At 37.6% G+C, this 21,048-nt stretch overlaps 1 protein-coding gene across 1 annotated transcript in view; it reads right to left on the bottom strand.

Moving 5' to 3' along the window:
• Window positions 1-21,048, bottom strand: part of LOC122715102 (paired box protein Pax-6-like) — a 115,582-nt gene that overhangs the window by 85,541 nt on the left and 8,993 nt on the right. Inside the window, exon 2 of the mRNA XM_043937031.1 lies at window positions 19,546-19,669. Within this exon, the coding sequence (XP_043792966.1) occupies window positions 19,546-19,558 (13 nt within the window). The 5' untranslated portion in view covers window positions 19,559-19,669. The remainder of the gene's footprint in view (window positions 1-19,545; window positions 19,670-21,048) is intronic.

Below are 21,048 nucleotides of genomic sequence, written 5' to 3'. Positions count from 1 at the left end.
GAGAGAGAGAGAGAGAGAGAGAGAGAGAGAGAGGAGAGAGAGAGAGAGAGAGAGAGACTCAGCGACATTTGCCCCCGTTGCGTTTTTTGTTTGTTTCCCTTTGTTACCTCGCGTAGCCCTTTCTTCCTTGATTTATGAACGCCGATGTGTTAATAACTCGGTATAATCGACTACGTGTTAGTTACGTATAGCTTACGTTGAATCTAGATAAACTTGGTTTCCTCGAAATGCAAACAATTTTGTTCGACGCGTTTTTTTCAAATTTATATAACGTTTGTTATTATTATTTAAATCGTGCAACAAATTTTGCATCTGTTTGAGAATGTTCAGATCTTGTCAAATCTGTAAATTCGAAAAAATCTTCCCTTCCACTTCTTTCTGGCAAGAGTTGCATAGAGAGGAACGATTAACGCCATCCCGATTAACGAAAACTTCCTCCCCTCTGGCTGTTGAACGAAAGATTCATCGTTGGCCAAGACTTTCCCTCGACATGACACCATGATAAATTACGTTCTACGTAGAATCTCGTTTAATCGATAATTGATCACCGTTCTCCTTTTGTTTTTCATGATAACGAATCAGCCCATTATACCGTTACTCTACGAACGAAAAACCGAGAAAAAACCCTTCCTTGGAATTTAATCGAGGACGATGGCTCGTCCATATTTTTTTCTTTTTTCTTCCCCTCTTCTTTCCATTNTTTTTTTTTTTTTTTTTTTTTTTCGTTCAAAGATAAATGGTCAGGTTCGTATAAACAAAGTGTAGATAGAACGTTCTTCTTCCTCGATGATAGGGCACCTCGAGAAATGGCTGGTGTATCTATGCAGACGGGAGAAAAAGAGGGGAAGCTCGTTTACAAACGAGAAACAGAGCCTCGGTGACGCGACGGCTCAGACGGCACATTCATCATCCGAGCGACTTCTTATTCCGACGTCCTTCCTTTTGCCGCTTCCTCCTTCTCCCCTTTTTTACTCTTTATCCAAGTTCCAGGTGGTCCTCCCGTTTCACGGTGTAATGTAATCAATTACACGGGACGATGGCGCGAACCGGCCGAGGTATTGGAATTTAGGCTCGACCCTTTGAATTTTCGGCTCGAGCGTTAAGCGGATACATCGTTTTAATTGATTGTCCCGATTCTCGCCGATAAGCTTATTACATATTTGCCAGTAGATTTTTATTTCTTTTCTTTCCGCCAATTAAAAATTTAAAAAACTTTGGACCGCTGTAACTCGGAGGATAACGATTCTTTATCAACGAACGAAAGCCTGTTAAAAGCGCGATACTTTGCGCTTTGAAACGCTCTTTCATTTATTCCGATACGACTTCCGGTTCCCGAGATATCCTCGCGTAAAGAAAAGTTAATTTTTAATCGTTCACCTTAAACTAGCAATTTTACATCGAATCTTATTAAAATTAGAAAAACTTTGAACCGCTATAACTCCGAACGTAGTGATTCGTTATCGATGGGTGAACGATCGTTGGAAGCGCAAAATCTTGCCCTTTAAAACGTTTTTTCGTTTATCTCGATACGACTTCCGGTTCCCGAGATATCCTCGCGTAAAGAAAAGTTAATTTTTAATCGTTCACTTTAAACTAGCAATTTTACATCGAATCCTATTAAAATTAAGAAAACTTTGAACCGCTATAACTTCGAACGTAGTGATTCGTTATCGATGGGTGAACGATCGTTGGAAGCGCAAAATCTTGCCCTTTAAAACGCTTTTTCGTTTATCTCGATACGACTTTCGGTCCCTGAGATATCTTCGCGTAAAGAAAAATGTAATTTTTACTATCTCCGTTCGTTTACTCGATCTCGTTCGCATCTCGTCTCACTGACCCATCTCAAATTCCAAACAAACAACTGACTGGACATAATTCCTGCAAAAACGCGTTTTATTACGCGTTTCAAGGAAAAATATATAGGTCACGAGCCCGTTCGTAATCTCCATTAGCTAATACGTTAAACAGAACAAACTTTGACTCTTTGTATCTCGGCAACGGATCGAGATATCGGGATGAAACAAAAACCGATTTCAATGGTATAACTTTCTCTGTTTCTCTCAAGGGTGGATTTCAAAATCTTTAATTTCTTATATATGAAAAATCGAAATTACCTCGAAGCAAGGAATGGTATTATCGAACGATCGAGAAGGATATTCGATATTGCGTTTCGTTCCATCCCTCTATCCAAAGAGGGAAAATTCGCGACAAGCATGGAAGTGACTTGCAAAGTCCTTACAATGCGTTCTGTGACAAACGGTTAGCGGGCTATTAAGGTCGGTTCATCTCTGGTTGGTTGGTGTCTCAATCGGGTCCGCGCACAAGTGTTTCCGGGGAATGAATGAACAAGACACCCCCCTGGAACCATTTCAAGCCGCTCAACTTCTAAGAGGGAGGAGCGAGAGAGAGAAAGAGAGAGAGAGAGATGGAGAGATGGATGGAGTCAAGGGATGCCCACTTGGCCTCGAGTACCTTCGCGGTGCCGAACGTTTCTACACTCGGCGAGGATAATCGCTCGAGAGGATGAAAGAGGAAACGACCGATCTATATAGTTTGCTTTTCCGATTTCGCCGATTTTAAATGCAAACTTCGAATAATTGGCCGAGGGACGAGACTATTACTCGAACGAGATTCTTTCAACTCGCAGGGATTGAAACGAACGAATTTTGTTCGTAGAAGAAGAAGCGAATATATATGGAAAATATGATAAAAAATAAAATAAAAAAAAAGAGAGAGAAAGTAGAAGAAAATCTGATGTTGATCGAGGAAAATATATCAATCTTGCACTCGTTCTCCTACCACCTTCGTATCGACGGGGAAATAACACGAGTCTCGATACCTTTAACAGGCCGATCTATAATATTCCCCTTCAGACGAGCCAATACCAAGAGACCACCGATTCCAATCTATCAACCTACGACACGAGACGCACAATACAAAAATAACCGTGTATCGTCGGCAAAACTTCTTTCTGTCGGCGAGAATCGTCCCTCTCCCGGGGATGAAAAATCCCCGTAGCATCTCTCTCTCTCTCTCTCTCTTTCTTCGCGTGTACATCTTACCTACTACTATATTGAGACACCTAACACAGTTGAAAACGAATTGACGAGGGTCAAGCTAAGAGTGACCGGCAGGTAAGAAAACGATTCTTCGAACGAATGTTTAGGGAAAAGCTTTGACAAAACTGAGAAAGAGAGAGAGAGAGAGAGAGAGAGCCGCGATCGTAATAATAGCCTCATTGTTGCGGACATGTTTTTGAAAATGAGGAGTTCTTCACGGAATCCGGCATCCCTCTCTCTTACCATCCCCGAAACCATCCACTGTCCTCGCGAATAGGCACAATGAGGAACTCGAGTATTTGTTGTGTCGCTTGTTTGTAGCCAATCTGCCGCGTGCTTTGACCCACGTTCCAAAAGGCGCTCTTCGCTCTTTCTTTCTTTTCTTCCCCCTTCTCTCTCTCTCTCTCTCTCTCTCTCTCTCTCTCTCTCTTTTTTCTCGATCGAGAGGAGCTTTTCACGAAATATATTCGAACGCTACCGACAGTTATTAGCGTTATTAATGGCCTCCGCATTGACAACTCGATTCATCCGATTCGATCGCCTATTTGTAACCGAGGGGGGGAACGATCGTGCGTCGGCCAGATGTACGCACCTTCTGCCGCGAGGGGATGATGATTCTTCGAAAGGCGTCAACCGTGAACACGAGTGTTGGGTCTCGTGTACACGAGAGGTGGTGGTTGGTCTTGAGTTCGTGGTCAAGAGTGAGACGTGTTTTTGTAAGGTGGTTTCGCTCGATGACACTCGAGATTTCTACTTTGTATGGGGATGTTTATTTTTCTTTTTTTTTTCTTTCCTTTCTTTTTATCGTCGATGGTACTATTCAGGGATCGATACGAGTCATTGGCAGATTGTTGCACGTTTAATTCGTTTTAAACATTTGTCGAGACGAAAATTTTCAAAGTTTTTATTTTATTTTCTTTCTTTTTTTTTTTTTTTTTTTTTTTCGTCGATGGTTATTCATCATTTCACTATTCAGAGATTGATACGAAAATTTTGAAAGTTTATTATTTCAAATCTCTGTTTTTACTTTAGTCTCTTTCTTTTTTTTTCGTCGATGGTTAGGTTAGGTTAGGTTATTATTCATCATATTATTATAGGGATTGATACGAAAATTTTAAAAGTTTAAATATATTTCAAAACTGTTTTTATTTTACTCTCTTTCTTTTTTTTTCGTCGATAGTTAGGTTAGGTTAGGTTAGGTTAGGTTAGATTACTATTCATCATACTATTCAGGGATTGATACGAAAATTTTAAAAGTTTAAATTTATTTCAAATCTGTTTTTATTTTACTCTCTTTTTTTTTTCGTCGATGGTTATGTTAGGTTAGGTTATTATTCGTCATATTATTCAGGGATTGATACGAAAATTTTAAAAGTTTAAATATATTTCAAATCTGTTTTTATTTTACTCTCTTTCTTTTTTTTTCGTCGATAGTTAGGTTAGGTTAGGTTAGGTTAGGTTAGATTACTATTCATTATACTATTCAGGGATTGATACGAAAATTTTGAAAGTTCAAATTTACTTAAAATGTCTGTTTTTATTTTAATTCCTTTTTTTCTTTCTTTCTTTCTTTCTTTCTTATCATTGGTATTCAGGAATTGATACAAGTTGTTGGCAAATTCTGGATATTCATTTCAAACATTCGTCGATACAAAAATTTTGAAAGTTTAAAATTATTATTTGTACTCTATTTTTTTATCTTTCTTTCTTTTTTTTTTCATCCATGATACTATTCAGAGATCGATACGAGTTGTTGACAGATTCTGGATATTGATCCATTCGTTTTAAACGAATATGATACGAAAATTTCAAAACTTGAGTTTCGATCAGAGACACCTTTTTAGACAAAAGCTAACTTTCAACGATACTTGCTCTAATCTATTTTGAATCTTATTTCGAACTCGTTCTTTTCGAAGGAGGCGCGGCACGCAACAACAACAACAACTTTCTCTCTTTGCGAAAGGAAACAGGCGCGCGAATATTTTCGGTTAATCGCGTTCCCTCGCCGCTGTTTAGGGCCCGAATTATCCAATTACCTGGGGAACCAACCTGTGCCTTCGAGCTCTCTCCGCCTCGAATAGATCTAGATCAAGGGAGGGGGGGGAGGTGTAGCGGGAACGGTAGCACGAGGCGGGCCAAAGCGGAGCGGACAAAGAGCTCGTAAACGCGTTATTCCACGCCAACGGATCTGTCAGAGCCGCTTCTCCGGGTGCACCTTGTGGAAAAGGCCCGTCCACGGCCTTCCTTCCCCACCCCGTTCACTTCCCTTCGTTATCTTCCGCCATCTGACCGTTTCAATGATAACGATTTCGAGCACGATTTTGCTGTCTTTACTTGTTTGTTTGTTTTTTGAGATTTAGGATGATCAAACGGAGGAGAGTGTTTTCCATTTTAGGAAGATTTCGTGGAGACACCTTGATTCGCCATGATTGGAAGAATATTTTAGATTTTAGAGTGTCGGTCTTATTTTTAATTTGTGATTGGAAAAAGATAGAAGAAGGAAAGAAAGGTCATAAAGATCATCAAAAATCGGGAAAATTATTTTCATTTACGAAGTTAGGATAATAAGACCGGAAATATTTTCGAAATATTATTAATTATTTTGATGTATCATTCGTGTGCCTTGATTCGCAATGAATGGAGAATATTTTAGATTTTGAGTGTCGGTCTTATTTTTAGTGATTGGAAAAAGATACGAAGGAAAGAAAAATCGTACGATTATAAAGATAAAGATTATAAAGATATAAGAAAGATATAAGAAAGATTATAAAGATAAAGATAAGGTGGAAAGAAGTATCGCGCTGTAATTCGAATATTTAAAAAATCGTGAAAAATATTTTCATTTACGAAGTTAGGATAATAAGACCGGAAACTGAAATATTTTCGAAACACTATTAATTATTTTGATGTATCATTCGTGTACAATTATTATCTTAACTACGAAATTACGTTTATTAACTATCGTTTTATATATATATATATAAATAACGAGCTTTACGTATTACGAGAGACAAGAAAATTTTCTAACCCCGAAGGTTTAGACGCATCATATGCAGATCAATGAGAAACACTATAGAAAATAATGTTATATTTCCTTCCTATTAATTAATCAATTCCTCGACACTTCTTTCCACCGAAATATAAAATAATTCGTAACGTAAGAGTCGATAAATAACGAATAATATCCAAACATTTTTCCCGTCGAAAATCCCTCGAAATAAATCTTTCTCGAAATAAAATAAATAACTAACCCAAAAAAGAACCACCCTTAGAGAGAGAGAGAGAGAGAGAGAGAAAACCAAATAAAATCCAAAATCATCATCACAATAAGAAACACGACATATGTTCCCGGTGTGGTAATCCGCGTGCGATGTCGCGATCCGCGCTCACACAACTAGGAAACAGAGAAGCAGAAAATCCTAGGAAATCCTGATCTCGCGAAGGGACACGTCTCACCCCTCCTTTCTTTCCCCCCGAAATATTGCGAAAAATATCTCGAAAAGCTCGACGCGGAAGCTGGGGCTACGAGGGGGTCGTTGGTTGGAGAAATCAGGAGAAATAAAGGGAGAGGAGGGGGGGAGAGGGGGCTCTTTTAACGTACACAATAATCGGGCACAAGGTGCACAATGACGGTCGAACGGGTCTCGGCATTGTTGTTCGGCCGCCGTGTTGTTCCCATGGGACTCGTGTCCGCGTCCCCCCGGGACGGAGGGGGGAGGGAGGGGGAGGGGGGAAGCTTTTGACATAATTAGCCCACGTATCGGAATGATCGGGTGTGGGAAATGGGCTGGGCTGTCGATCCACGGTCCAGTTTTCTCTTCGACGAGCGTCACTGGTCACTGGAGGGAGGGGGGAGGGGGAGGGGGGAAGATTGGAGAGCGTCGATGGAGGAGGGGGGTTAAAAGAAGTTTTTCAGGAATTTTGGTTGGAAGTGGTAGAGAAATAGGAGAAATTATTTCGATCGACGTTTGGATAAGTGTGGAGGAGTTATCGTGGTTTCCGCGAGATTTGAAGAGTTTGTTTGGAAATGATAGTAGCATATTATGTAACGATTCTATGGAAATCGAATTACTGAAAAAGTTTCAAATTATGTTATGATTGTAATGATTTTTGTATAAGTAACAGAGATATATTATTTGCGTAAAATTTGAAGAATTTGTTTATAGATGAGGATGTAAATCGATTTTATAAAAATTGAATTATTTAAAAAAAATTTCAAATTATTGTAATTAAATTATTGTATTTTTCGTTCGTACAAGTAGTAAGGAAAAAGTTATTGTGATGAGGTTTGCGTAAAATTTGAAGAATTTGTTTATAAATAACGATATAACGATTCTATGGAAATTGAATTACTAAACAAATTTGAAAAGGATATTTGGAAATGATAGTAGTATATTATGTAACGATTCTATAGAAATTGAATTATTAAAAAAAATTTCAAATTACGTTATGTAATGATTTTTGTATAAGTAACAGAGATATTATTGCGTAAAATTTGAAGAATTTGTTTATAAATGAGGATGCAACGATTCTATGGAAATTGAATTACTAAAAAAATTTGAAAAGGATATTTGGAAATGATAGTAGTATATTATGTAACGATTCCATAGAAATTGAATTATTAAAAAAAATTTCAAATTACGTTATGTAATGGTTTTTATATAAATAACAAAGATATTATTGCGTAAAATTTGAAGAATTTGTTTATAAATGAGAATGCAACAATTTTATAAAAATTGAATTACTAAACAAATTTCAAATTATTATTATATCGTTCGGACAAGCAGTACAGAAGTGTAAAATTTGAAGAGTTTGTTTCGAATACGAAGAAGTTATTGTGATGCCTAAAATTTGAAGAATTTATTTATAAATGACAATATAACGATTTTATAAAAATTGAATTACTAAACAAATTTCAAATTATTATAATTTGAATAATAATAATTGAATAATAATAATAATAATAATAATAATAATTTAATAATAAATAGAAGTGTAAAATTTGAAGAGTTTGTTTCGAATACGAAGAAGTTATTGTGATGCCTAAAATTTGAAGAATTTGTTTATAAATAACAATATAACGATTCTATAGAAATTGAATTACTAAAAAAGTTTCAAATTATTATAATATCGTTCTGTACAAGCAGTACAGAAGTATAAAATTTGAAGAGTTCGTTTCGAATACGAAGAATTTTTTTACCAAAAAAGTTTCAAATTATTGTACTATCGTTCGTACAAACGTTCGTAGTAAAGAAGTTATTGTGCAAAATTTGAAGAATTTGTTTCGAATACGAGGTCCGCATCATCCGTTTCCATCCCCATACACGATAATTAACAAACTGTTCTGATAAAATTTTAAAAAGCCCCTCCTCCCTCCTTTAAATTTCGCATAAAAATTCGTATCAATAGCTTCGATCTACGAACGCCCAGAGCAACGACTTATTTGTTTCTTCCCTTAGAACAAATCTATTCCTAATCGAACGATAACGTGGACAACATCCAGCAATCCTGCGAACAATCTCTCCTCCCACCCCTCCTCCCTCCTCCCCCTAATCCCAAGATCTCGAAAGCGTGAAGCAACTGGGAGAGGATGGTCTTCGAGACTCGTAACGAAGGCACGTATATAGGTCAGGGCTGTTGGACGAGATTACTCGACTCGTCAGGATCCTCGAGGAGGCTGGCGTGCCATGCAGGTGTGCGGGTGGAATCGTTATTATACTGTGCTCGTGCAACGATCCACAACCGTTTCACAACCGTGAAGTTGAAGGACCACTCGGGGGGGTTTCTCTCTTTCTTCGAGGAAAAGAAAAGAAAAGAAAAAAAGAAGAAGGGAAAAATATTTTCACCACTCCTTGCCTTACCTCGCGTGCACGTAAGCGCGCGAAACGGAGAAAGGGAGAGGGGAAAGGGGGGGTAAGGAGAAGGAGAGACGAAGAGAAGGTTTCGGAAAATCGAGTCGAAAAAATGGCGACGACGTTCATTATCGTCCTGTTAACTCACATTCGTTAACGACGCGTTTCCTCGATCGTCGACGCCATTTTCTTTTCCTTTTTTTTTTTTTTCGATGGAGGTGGGGTGAGAAGAGTGGAACGATCGAGGCGAACGAAATTTCCTTCCTTCTCTCCTTTTCCATTCGGAAACTCGAGGAAACGAAAGTTTTATTTACGCTCGTTGAATTATTCCATACAGATTTGAAACGAATTTTTCGATCGTGATCTATACTTGCTTTTAATTTCGTAGGTAATCTGTGCTAGAAACGAATCAATTATATTCAATTTGATTTGTTTACGTACGTCGATTATAATTGATTACTTTGAATTTTCCTTTCTTCAAACTTTTGAACCAGATATTTCAACTTGGGATTGTATTTTTTTTTTTTTTTTTTTTTTTTTTTTTTTTTATTTTGAAAGGCGAGCGAAACGAACGCGATTTAAACTATCGTTCAAAGGGATCGCGATTCGACGAAGTGCTCTTTCCCTGACGATTATTTAACGATCTGTCGTTAGTGGAATCTGATCCAGTTCGACGATCCACCGATATATATATATCGTTCTCGAACAGATTCGTACGCTTTAAAACAGTATTTCTCAACTCACCCTTTTCTGACTCTAACTCCTCTACTCGAGTAACCCTATTACTCGAAGCAAAAACAAATCTAACGAAACAAAATAGTTAATAGAGTTCGATATTCTACAAAAAAAAAAAAAAAAAAAAAAAGAAGAAAGAAAATATGATGGAAAAATTAATGGGACAATACTCTTATCGTTGGAATCTTTTCCCTTCTCCTTTAATTTGACGAGAAATTAAAAAGGAATGGAACGAAGGCCAATGTCGATTGTTTCGATTCGTTGGAATAAAAGAAGTGAGAGAGAAACCTAGGCGACCTATCAAGTTGAGAACCAAGAATTTTTAGAATATCGGCTCAAGGGATCTTGTTAAGAGGATGAAAAATTGGCAACCTATATATATATATATATCACGTGTATCGAGCCAGTTATGACTGGGAGTAAAGAGTTTTCTAAACGAAGTGGATCGATCGAAGGATCGATGCGTCGAGTTAGAGATTTTTTTTTTGAGTCGAAAAGTACAGAGAGGACGCTAACAGAAGAAAAAAAAAAAAAAAAAAAGAACGGATAATTGATGAGAAATGTTTGCCGACTTTTACATCGATACGATTCGATTTTCCATCTGCCAAAGATTCGACGACGAGGACGAGTGGATAAAAATTCCAGTTTAATTGACAATTGACGTGTATTAATAGAATGGAAAACGAAAGAAGATGATTTTTCTAGCTATTTGTTAAGCTCGCAAAGTTCAAGGTTCCTTGAGAGACAAAAAAAAAAAAAAAAAAAGTTTATATTTCTTGATACTCGTAATAATACTTGATATACAGATTGGAAGAAGAAAGCAAAATCTCTTTGCTCCTTCGTTCCAGGAGAAGATTTCCCCGGATAAAAATATTCGAAATCGAACCACCAACCATTAGATTCCTTTCGAGTAGCGAGGGGGGACGATCATTAAACCTTGCGTGTACACGAAATAAATAAAAAGAAAAGAGAAAAATAGGGGACAAGGTGAAGGACACTCTCGGTTTCCTCGATCGAAAAAAAGTACACGGATCTCGGTCGGGCAAGGGCGAATCTTAGGGGCCGGCACAATGAGAATCCGATGTAATCTCCGGAAACGTTTGGGGGGGAAAATTAGGCCGGCAGTTGTCGACGTACCCATGGCTACCAAAAAACCATTGCCCCACTCTCAAGCGGTTTGTCAAAATATTTATTCAGTGTGCTGTTCGTCCTCTCTCTCTCTCTCTCTCTCTCTCCATTCCTTTTGTCGCTGGAAATCCTGTCTCACTTTTTTCTCAAACAACGTGTAACACGTTTTCCTCGCGGTTTATTTCATTTTTCATTCGTACGTTCATCGTCCGTGTTTATACGATTATTACGAAACAAATAAGCTAGGATTAGGTACGTATTTCGAAGGAGGATAAAATCGTTTCCAAAGGATTACATTTATATACATTTGTATTTTTAGGTAATAATTCTGATAAATTTTCTAATTTCGAGGTAATCTTAATAATTTTGAGTCTGTCATAGTTGATACGAGAATTAGATAATTTATGAACACACCGTGCTTGTGAGAATTTATATATAATCCGTAACTAGGAAGTATATCTGTTACTAGTCGAAGAGTATTCGACACATAATCCAAATTATCCGAATTAAAATATCCAAAATATACTATTCAATATTATTGCCAATACAATTACTATCATCAATACTTCTATTGCAAACAGTAATACAAGTGATGCGAGACATCATTCTTGCGACCATCAGGCATTACTGAAATATATAATATAATATATTAAATAGAAGTACACTTGATACAGGTACGTGCGTGGCCTGAAGCAGATTTCGTTCTCTCGTTAAACGAGATACAAACAAGGAAGGAAATTTTTATCGATCGAAGAATTGTTCGAAATTAATGCTACCACGCATTATTACATTTCGTTCTGTTCGATATCGATCTTATAAATATTATCTTATATTTCGATGCAGGCGAGAAAAGAATCCATCTCTTTAAAAATTAAAAATTCCGAATAAAAGCGGTTGCTTGAACGTATCCATTTTTTCGCGGAGGAAAAGGAAAGTGAAGAGTGGGTGGGGAGGGAGGGGGAAGGGAGTGCATTAGCGCGGAAGCTCATTAACGGGGCGAAAGAAAAGAAGGGCGACCCCTCGCCCATTGTCACCGCGCGAACCTATTGCGATGGGAATTTCATGGATTCTTCACGGCCGTCGCGATCGTTTCACTGATTTAACGGGCGAGGTGGAGGGAGGGGAGGGAGGGGAGGGGAGGTCAGACGGAAGGCGCAGCGCGATTGGGTGTTCCTTTTAACGCTGCCCTTTCACCGGATTTATCGTGTCGCATTCGCGCCAATCCTTCTGTAAATTTATCGGTCGAATCGATAATATCGACGTAAGAGAAATGAAAGTAGATATTAAAATTTCTTTCGAGGTTTGAAAATTTTTATTTATATTCGATATTTATATATTATTTAAAATATAAATATTATTATATTTATATTTTATTTGCAATTGTTCGTATCGTTCTCTATTTTACCGAGAATCCAAGAAAGGATATCTGAAAACCTCGACGCGATCAGCGTTAGGCATAGAATCGTAGAGTAATTTTAACGTGACGAATATAAATATTTGTCTATCTCTTTAGGATAATTACGATTCGTGACGATGTCGTAAATGTAATTAAATTACATTTAATTTATAATTTCGTATTCGAATTCGAAATGTTATGAATAATATCAAAATAATTAATAGTTTTAGGTCTTGGATGATTGTTCTAACGTAACTTTGTGAAATGAAAATAATCTTTACGATTTTTACGAATATTCGAATTGCAAATGGTCGTCAACAAAGCGTCTGAAGTGGAGATAGGAGTTCACTTTTTTCAAACAGTGAACAGTATTTAGAACTGGATCGTGTATAAAGAATAAGAAATAATATAATAAATATATAAGTAATATAACAAAGAATAAGAATAATATAAGAAATTTAAATTAGTAGTTTATTTATAATATATAATTTTAATAATAATTTTATAATATATTTATATAGTATTAATATAAATTAGTAATTTATATTCTCTAAAATGATTATTCGATATAATTTTTTTGTTCTCGAAGTATTGATGATGAAATATTTATTTAATAATTATCATGCATGGAGTAACGATGTAATTGATTTTAAAATATCGGTTTGATGAATACATTTATCGCGTGGTACGAATTGTATATTCAAAATTTTTTGAAATTAAGTACTCGATAAATATTACGTTTAAAATGGCGGCGAAGAGATAACCTAAAAATTGGATATTGCTTCTTAAATATGGAACAGATTTGGAATGCTTACACAACCGTCGGAAGAATGGCATCGAGGAAAATAACGAGAGCGAGAAAAGCTATCGACATCCTCGTCCCTTTCATCTACTTTCTTCTACAAAAGAATGTGAAAAATATTTTTTATCGTTAAAACTTAAGTATAGTCGTTTCTCGACGCGCGAAACTTTCCTCAGCATCTATTTCGTTTCCACGTTCATCCATCTCTCACCCAGTGACAGGGAAAATTTAATAGTTGAAGTTACTTCCATAAGTTACCTCGATAATTTATTATTCAAAATAATAATAATAATTGGAAATAATCGTAATTGGCCAACATTATATGAAAAGCTACGAATAAATGTTTCAAGCATTTTAATAAGTAATTTTATTCGAAATTTTATCGTTTTCAACGAATCAGTGCCCAATTATTCTTCTTGCATATAGAAAAATGCATGATTATCGAAAAGAATCTCATAATTTCCAATATTATTCTAAAAATTCCAAACATTCGAAAAGATTCTTCCAGTGATGGGGAAAATTGTTGAAGTTACGAATAAAATTGATATATTTATTATTCGAAATTTTTAACCAATTATTTCTTCAACCGTCTATTCTATATTCTAGTTTATATTCTCCAGAGAAAAAAGAGTATCGATCCTCCCCTCGTAGATTTCTAAGATTTTTGAATATTCTCTACCTTCTTACGATTTCAATTTCGACCAATTTCGACACATTTCTTCTCGAAAGAGAAAAAAGACACGAAAATTACTTTTTCAACGCTTTTTAATATCCAACTTTTATATAGAATAATTTATCATTTATTTTTTAGAAAAAAAAAAATATCGATCCTCCCCTTGTAGATTTCTCACACGTTTAATCGAGACAATGATTAATCAACAATTCTGAATAATTTCAATTTCGATCTGTTACAGAATTTAAAGTTCACTGAAATTCTATATGTAGTTTTATTATCGAACGTTGCCGGCAACATCGCTGTTTCACAGTTGCTACCTATTTCTTTTTCCTCGATACACGTACTTCAAATATTTTGTAAACAGATACGCAATCAATCACGTATAATTAACCCTTTGCACTCGTATGTCGCCATATAGGCGACATTATATATTTTACCGTTGCACTCGTATGTCGCCATATAGGCGACATCTTACATTATTTGGGGTCAAATTATAGCCAGATAATATTACATAATATTCATTTAATTAAATTTATTTACAATTAATTAAAATCATGTTTTCAAGAAATATGATGTCTCTAACATATTATATTATTAACATATTATTATATATATTATTATATAGATTTTATTATATAGATTTTCATATTTCAAAAGAGTGTGAGATGCAGATTAAATATGTTTATTTGCTAATTTTTTCTACTAAACCGGAAATTTTAATTTATGTTATGTTCGTATAAAAATACTTTCCTTTTGATTGATTGATGAAAAAAAATTCCGAGTTGATGGGTAGTAGCCTTTCGAAAAAATTCCGAGTTGATTGGTATCCTTATCGAATATATATACGAGTGCAAAGGGTTAAATATATTCACTCAGCTAAATCCGTACATTTTTATTTATTGTTTTGCCCAATCAACACGATCGATTCATACATTCCTCGTTAAAAAACAAGAGAGTAAAACATCGTCCCTCCCAATTCATTACCCCTCCCAATCTTCCTTACAATTCCTCCTCCTTCTTTCACATTGTCAATTTAACTTCTAATCTTATTAGCCGAGTCGAAAAAATTCCCTCTCGCGATTCGAGGAAATCTCGAAAACCATTCTCTCGCCTCATTTTTTCCCGCTCAAAAAAATATCGAGTCGTATATTTTTCCCCCTCCTCCTCCTCCTCGCGAGTTCAACAATTTTCCCTCGTCCAATGCTTGCGATGCACCGTTAAGCTTTTCGAGAAGAGCAAGAACCACCGCTTTCACAATCTGATCTAATCTAATCCATCGACCCATTTCGTACGCGTGCCGCTTGTTACAACGCCGAATTTTCTCTCGCGGTGTACAACTCTCCCCCTCCCCTTTCCCTCCGTTTCCGCGTATACCGGGCTGGCTTAGGAATTCCTCTTGGGTCACCTCCCCTCCCCCTCTCCTCCTCCCCTCCCCCTTCTCCTCCTCAAAGGCCTTCTCATCTTTTCGGACCGTTCCAACCCGGCCGCCGCCCAAATGTGCCAGCCACCCCCCCCGTTTCTGTTTGAAGAGGGAATTTTACAGTCGAATACACTTGATGCAAGACTGTTCGCTTCCTATCTTCGTCGGTTTACCGTATATATGTATATATGTATGTATGTATGTATATATATATATATATATATAATATATTGGATTCGAAGGGGATGCTTATTGGAGGGGGGAGGGGAGGATTTCTTCTCTGTCTTTCGAGAGTCTCTCTTTTTTGGAACTCGATGGACGAGTCGATGGATATTTTTAAGTTTTTCTTCTTTTTTAAGAGAGAGAGAGAGAGAGAGAGAGAGGGGGGGAGAATATGTGACGAATGTTGAAAGATTTTTTTGAGGAGGGATAGAGAAATATATATATATTCTTCTATGATAGTTCCAATGGTTCGATTATCCTCCTTAATTATCCGTTTCGTAATAATGTAAGAAATTAAATATTACGTTTGGAGTTGTTCTCTCGAAAGTTGCTCGCAAAAAAAAGAAAAAAAAGGAGGAGGAAGAAAAGTGGAATCTGAGGAATGGGTGGCCGTTTAAAATGGCCCGACAGTCACGTAAAACAGATAGAAAGGCTTCTTCTTTGATCCCCCTCCCCCGCATCCAGCCATATTTCCTCAGCCGAGGGACGGAGCAACCCCTCCCTCTCCCTCCGTGTCATTCAATTAATTCGTAACTGCCCCCTCTCCGCATAAAAATACCGACACCCTTTTTTATTTTCCCTCCAGCAGGGGGAAAGGGGTGTCGCCGTGGAATTTCAAAGCTCTCTCGATAGAGAGAGAGAGAGAGAGAGAGAGAGAGAGAGAGAGAGAGAGGAGGATACCTTCCTTTTGCTCCTCCACCCCTTCTTCCTCTTCTTCTTCCGATACTACTTCTTTGTCTCTGTTTTTCGTTCTCTCTCTCTTTTTCTCTCCCTTTCTTCTTTTTCTTTTTTTTTTTTCTTCTTCTTCTTCTTTTACTTCGTTTAACAGTTAGAAGAGTCGTCGGTGGAAACGATGTGTTTGCACAGGGAACAGTTGCTGCTCCCGTTTCTTAGTCGAGGCGAAGAAGAAGCAGCTCGTTCCTTTTGTACCCTGACGCTTCTGCAAAGAGACACAGAGAGAGAGAGAGAATCTCTTTCTCGGCTGTTGAAAACGCTCGTCTCCTTATATTCGCCGAGAAACACTTCGACGTCGTGATGATCGCACGGGAATTAGAAACGAGATTTTTTCCGCATTCAAGGAAGAAATTTAGGAAGAGGATTAATTATTGCCGAAAATATCGAAAAATCCTTCAACCCTTTATCACGATCACGAAAAATTATTCGAACGCCTGGAAAATTCTTCACGAAATTCTTCTTCACAAAAATCACGAGATTGTGATATATATATATATATCTTTGATCTCGAACGTAATATTCCCTGGAATACAGTGAGAAGGGAAAAAACGTCCTCCTGGCGACGTCACCGTCTACACGGAATTCAGAATTCAGATCGATGCCTCGAGCCACCACCTCTCCTTTTTTCACCTCTCCCCCTGATTACCATATAAGAACGAAGAAGGACTCCCCCTTTTATTCTTATTTCGAGTCCTCCCCCAATCTTAACTGCCGGCCCCTCGAGCAGCCACTGGTGAACCGAAGACGATTCGTCTGTCGACGCGTTTCCAATGCTCGAACGCGTGTGTATCCGGAAATCGTGCGATACTCTCTACTTCCGCCCCTCTCCTTTCATGTGTTTCGCTTGAACGGGGCACGATCCATGGGACGAGTCGATATCTCTGTGACATCTCTCTGCGTATTTGGAGGAATATATTCGATTCTGCTTACGGTTTTCTTGCGTATCGTCGATTTTGTAACATCCTTATGCACGATTATATTATTTCGTTCGATTATTATAAATGGCAAAAGTTTTGAAATTTAGACCGCCATTCGAAAAAATGCTTGATCAAATATCCTTCCTATTTGTAAAATATCTTTTAAAGAGACGATATCTTTTAAAGTAAGAATGAAAAAATGTAAGCACAATCAAAGATTCGAAGATTTATTCGAACGAGGGGCTGTTTAATCGTTTTCTACCCTTCTTTCGATTAATCATCGAATCATTTTAACGCTCGATTCCATTTCGATCAAATAAAAATCCGAACGCAATGCAACGTCATTCGAATCTAAAATCTATCCAGATCGGATGCAAAAAAATCTCGAAAGAGAAAAAAATCTCGAGAAAGAAAGTTAAAAGTTTTTATTACTCTGAAGAGTAATTTGAAATTTCGAAATTCGATTCATTCCGTGGAATGAAAGAAAAAGAAAAGAGGAGGAGGGCTGGATTTGTCGAGGACAAGGAGGAAATCGAGGAAAGACGATCGATCAAAACCGAGTCGACGATCCGACGGTGATCGAGGCTTCGATTCGACGAGGTAAACTTAACGCACCCCACCTCACCGCGCTCGGCCGATAACTCGTGGATTTTCGAGCAGATTCTTCCACGATTTAATCCCTGTCGACCATTTAACCTTGCCATCCCCGTGCAGGGGAACGACCTAATTTCTCCTCCAGATCGTAAAACCGAGGAGGGATATCTGTCTCCTCCTCCTCCTCCTCCGATCTTGTAGAAAGCTAAGAAAGCGAAAGGATTTGATTGATCCCTCTCTCCAGATTTTTGAATAGATTTTCCTCTATATGGAAAACGACGGATATTAAATTTTACGTTTCGCCTGTTTTTCGTTCAAACACCGTTTTTTTTCGGAGAAGAAGGATAAATTTCTCGATTCGAATTTCTTTTCTTCCTCGCTCGATGGATAAAGATCGAGATGGATGAGAACGTGAAAATTCTTTTTCTCGCAACGATAAATAAAATATTCTTCCACTTGGAAATCGAGCGAGCTTCGTCGTCTTCGTCCCAAATCTGCGCGAAGAAGCGGCGGAACGACGACGATTTTCGGCCCACGGCGCGTAAAGGAAGGAAGGAAGGAAGGAAGGAAGGAAGGCTCGCCTGGAAGGCGTAGAAGAGAATGGAAATCAATACGTGAAGTGAGCAGCAGCCAGTTTCACAGGGCAGGAGCCGGTGTCGGGTTTGGAAAGCCTTGAGACGTCGTCTGTTCATCCTCTTTGGACCCCTTTTCCGTGTTAAGAGAGGGAAGGGAGGAGGGAAACTTGGAAAGGCGAGGTGAAAGAGAGAGGAACCCGGGTGAACTTCCATTCAGGACTAATGGGGTTAAACGCCTTAGCCATCAACCGAGGCCCCCCCCCCCTCCCCTCTCCATTCCTCGGACGTTTCGATTCGGCTTCACGGCTATTTCCTGCTTCCTCGCCCACCCCACCCCCTCCTCCCTCCCTCTCCAATGCAGCAAGCACGATATTAATTCGATCGCTCCCGTGTTTCGCGAGTTCTCGCTAAATTCCGCGAGGTTGTTGCGCGTGGCGGGAAATTTGAAAAAGGGCGGGCTTTTCGAATCTTGGAGGAATAAATTTGAGATCCGTGAGCGTTTTTCTCTCGAAAGTGGTCATTGAATATTCTATTTATTATTTACGTGGAATTAAATTATTAAAAAAAATCGTATATTCGATCTTTTGAGAATAAATTTGAGATCATCCGTGAGCCTATTTGAATATGTACGTATTACTTACGTGGAATTAAATTATTAAAAAAATCGTATATTCGATCTTCTGAGAATAAATTTGAGATCATCTGTGAGCCTATTCTTTCTCGAAAGTAGTCATTGAATATTCTATGTATTATTTACGTGGAATTAAATTATTAAAAAAATCGTATATTCGATCTTCTGAGAATAAATTTGAGATCATCTGTGAGCCTTTTTCTCTCGAAAGTAGTCACTAAATATTCTACGTATTATATTCGATCTTTTGAGAATAAATTTAAGATCCGTGAGCCTATTCTCTCTCGAAAATGGTCATTGAATACGTATTATTTATTTATTTACGTGGAATTAAATTATTAAAAAAAAATCGTATATTCGATCTTCTGAGAATAAATTTGAGATCATCCGTGAGCCTAGTAACTATCTTCCCTCGAAACTACGTAATGAAAACTACGTGTAGTATAAAGAAAATGAACTTTGAGTTTTTATATAATAACGTATATACATTCAATATTATTTACGTAGAATTAAATTTATACGATGAAAAAAATAGAGCTTAAATAGATATTCGTTTCTATTTGATAAAACATAGGAAATAAAAATTGGCATGGCCTAGCGATCACTTAAATAAATAAATAACCCGAATTTGTATAGCGCGTTACATACCATACCGTGCTTTGGATATTTATTTTAGATTTGTACGTTTTCGACCTGCTCTAGCCATTAAAGTTTTAGATATCTTTTTAACTTATATACGCACTTTGTCTACTTTTTGTCTTTTTAATTACGAAAGAAAAAAAAAAAGGAAGGAAGAAATTTACCTTTGTGTGCCATGTCGTCAGCGGTGACAGAGGCTAGGAGGCCGGTGGCGCCCGGCCATGGAGCGACCGCAGCGCCCAGCTGCTGCGAAGGCAGAATCTTCGGGCCTTTAGGCACTTCCGGTCACTGGAACAATCCAATTTTCACGTCATCTATCTTCCAATTTCAACTTTGCCGTTAACATACAAAAATAACATTCTCTTCAAATATTAACACCGATAAAAAGATATATACGTATATATCTACTGAATACACGTTGATTAGTCGACGATTTAAGATTAGAAAAAGTATTTACGATTATTGGCGGGATTAAAAAGCAGAGCGAGAATTTCGCACAAAGATCTTTTCCCATTTAACGGCGTACGACTTCTGAGATTAGTCCCGTGCTATTTTCAAAAATATACCTCGTATCGTCCACACCTGTGTAAATCTATTTTATCTGCGAGACGCGCAAGTGTCGTTCGATGCTATTCCCAATTCTAATCGATCTTCTATTCTTTTCCCGAACGAAACCCGTCTATTTCGATATTTCTCTTCCCGTTACGAATTATCATCGATGGAACCAGTTTATCAAAAATTCCACGACAAGTATAAATCCTACCATTCTAAGATTTAAATTTTAAAAATTCTTAAATTCCTTTTCTAATCTTAAAATCGTTCTATAATTTATTCCTTCGTTGGCGAAAGCTAAAGCATCGAAGCACCATTTCCAAAAATTATTTCCAAAACGATATCGCTCTCCAAGAATTCATTTTTTCGAAAAAGCTATTTCGATATTTCCCTTCCCCTTACGAATTATCATCGATGAAACCAAATTATTATTTATCAAAAATTCCACGTTTAACGACAAGTAAAAATCCTACCATTCTAAGATTTAAATTTAAAAAATTCTTAAATTCCTTTTCTAATCTTAAAATCGTTCTATAATTTATTTCTTCGCTGGAGAAAGGAAAGCATCATTTCCAAAAATTACTTCCAAAACGATATCGCTCTCCAAGAATTCGTCCTTTCGAAAAATCTACGCTCAAAAAAGAAAAGAAGAAAAAGAAAAACAAAGTAAATAATTTCGTCGCGCAAGCAGAACACTCAACGAAACGCGCGCCAGCAACCCGTGCTGCGTCCTCCATCCATCCATCCATCCATCCATCCATCCATCCGCCCCATCCATCCACCCTTCCCTTGCCCTCACCCCATTCACCCCCGCTGAATATCACAGTCACGCCTAATTAATAGACGTTCGTATTAATCCGAATGGGAAGAAGAAGCGGTTCCCATAATTACCGCGCGTGTGCGACAAACATTGAAAAGGTGTCCCTCGATTCTAATTGGCTCCATCCGTGTAACGAGTTCCCTCTAGAAAAGGCACGACTTGTTGAGCAAAAGAATCGCGCGCGTCTCCTCGCGAGAGAGAGATAGAGATACAGATACAGAGAGAGACAGAGAGAGAGAGAGAGAGAGAGAGAGAGAGAGAGAGAGAGAGAGAGAGAGAGAGAGAGAGAGAGAGA

The sequence above is a fragment of the Apis laboriosa genome, unplaced genomic scaffold, assembly GCF_014066325.1.
Source record: "Apis laboriosa isolate Shangri-la unplaced genomic scaffold, ASM1406632v1 scaffold112_cov148, whole genome shotgun sequence".
In the NCBI taxonomy this organism is placed as follows: domain Eukaryota; kingdom Metazoa; phylum Arthropoda; class Insecta; order Hymenoptera; family Apidae; genus Apis; species Apis laboriosa.
The sequence above is the reverse complement of the archived record's forward strand: the minus strand, read 5'-3'. Positions and strand labels throughout refer to the sequence as shown.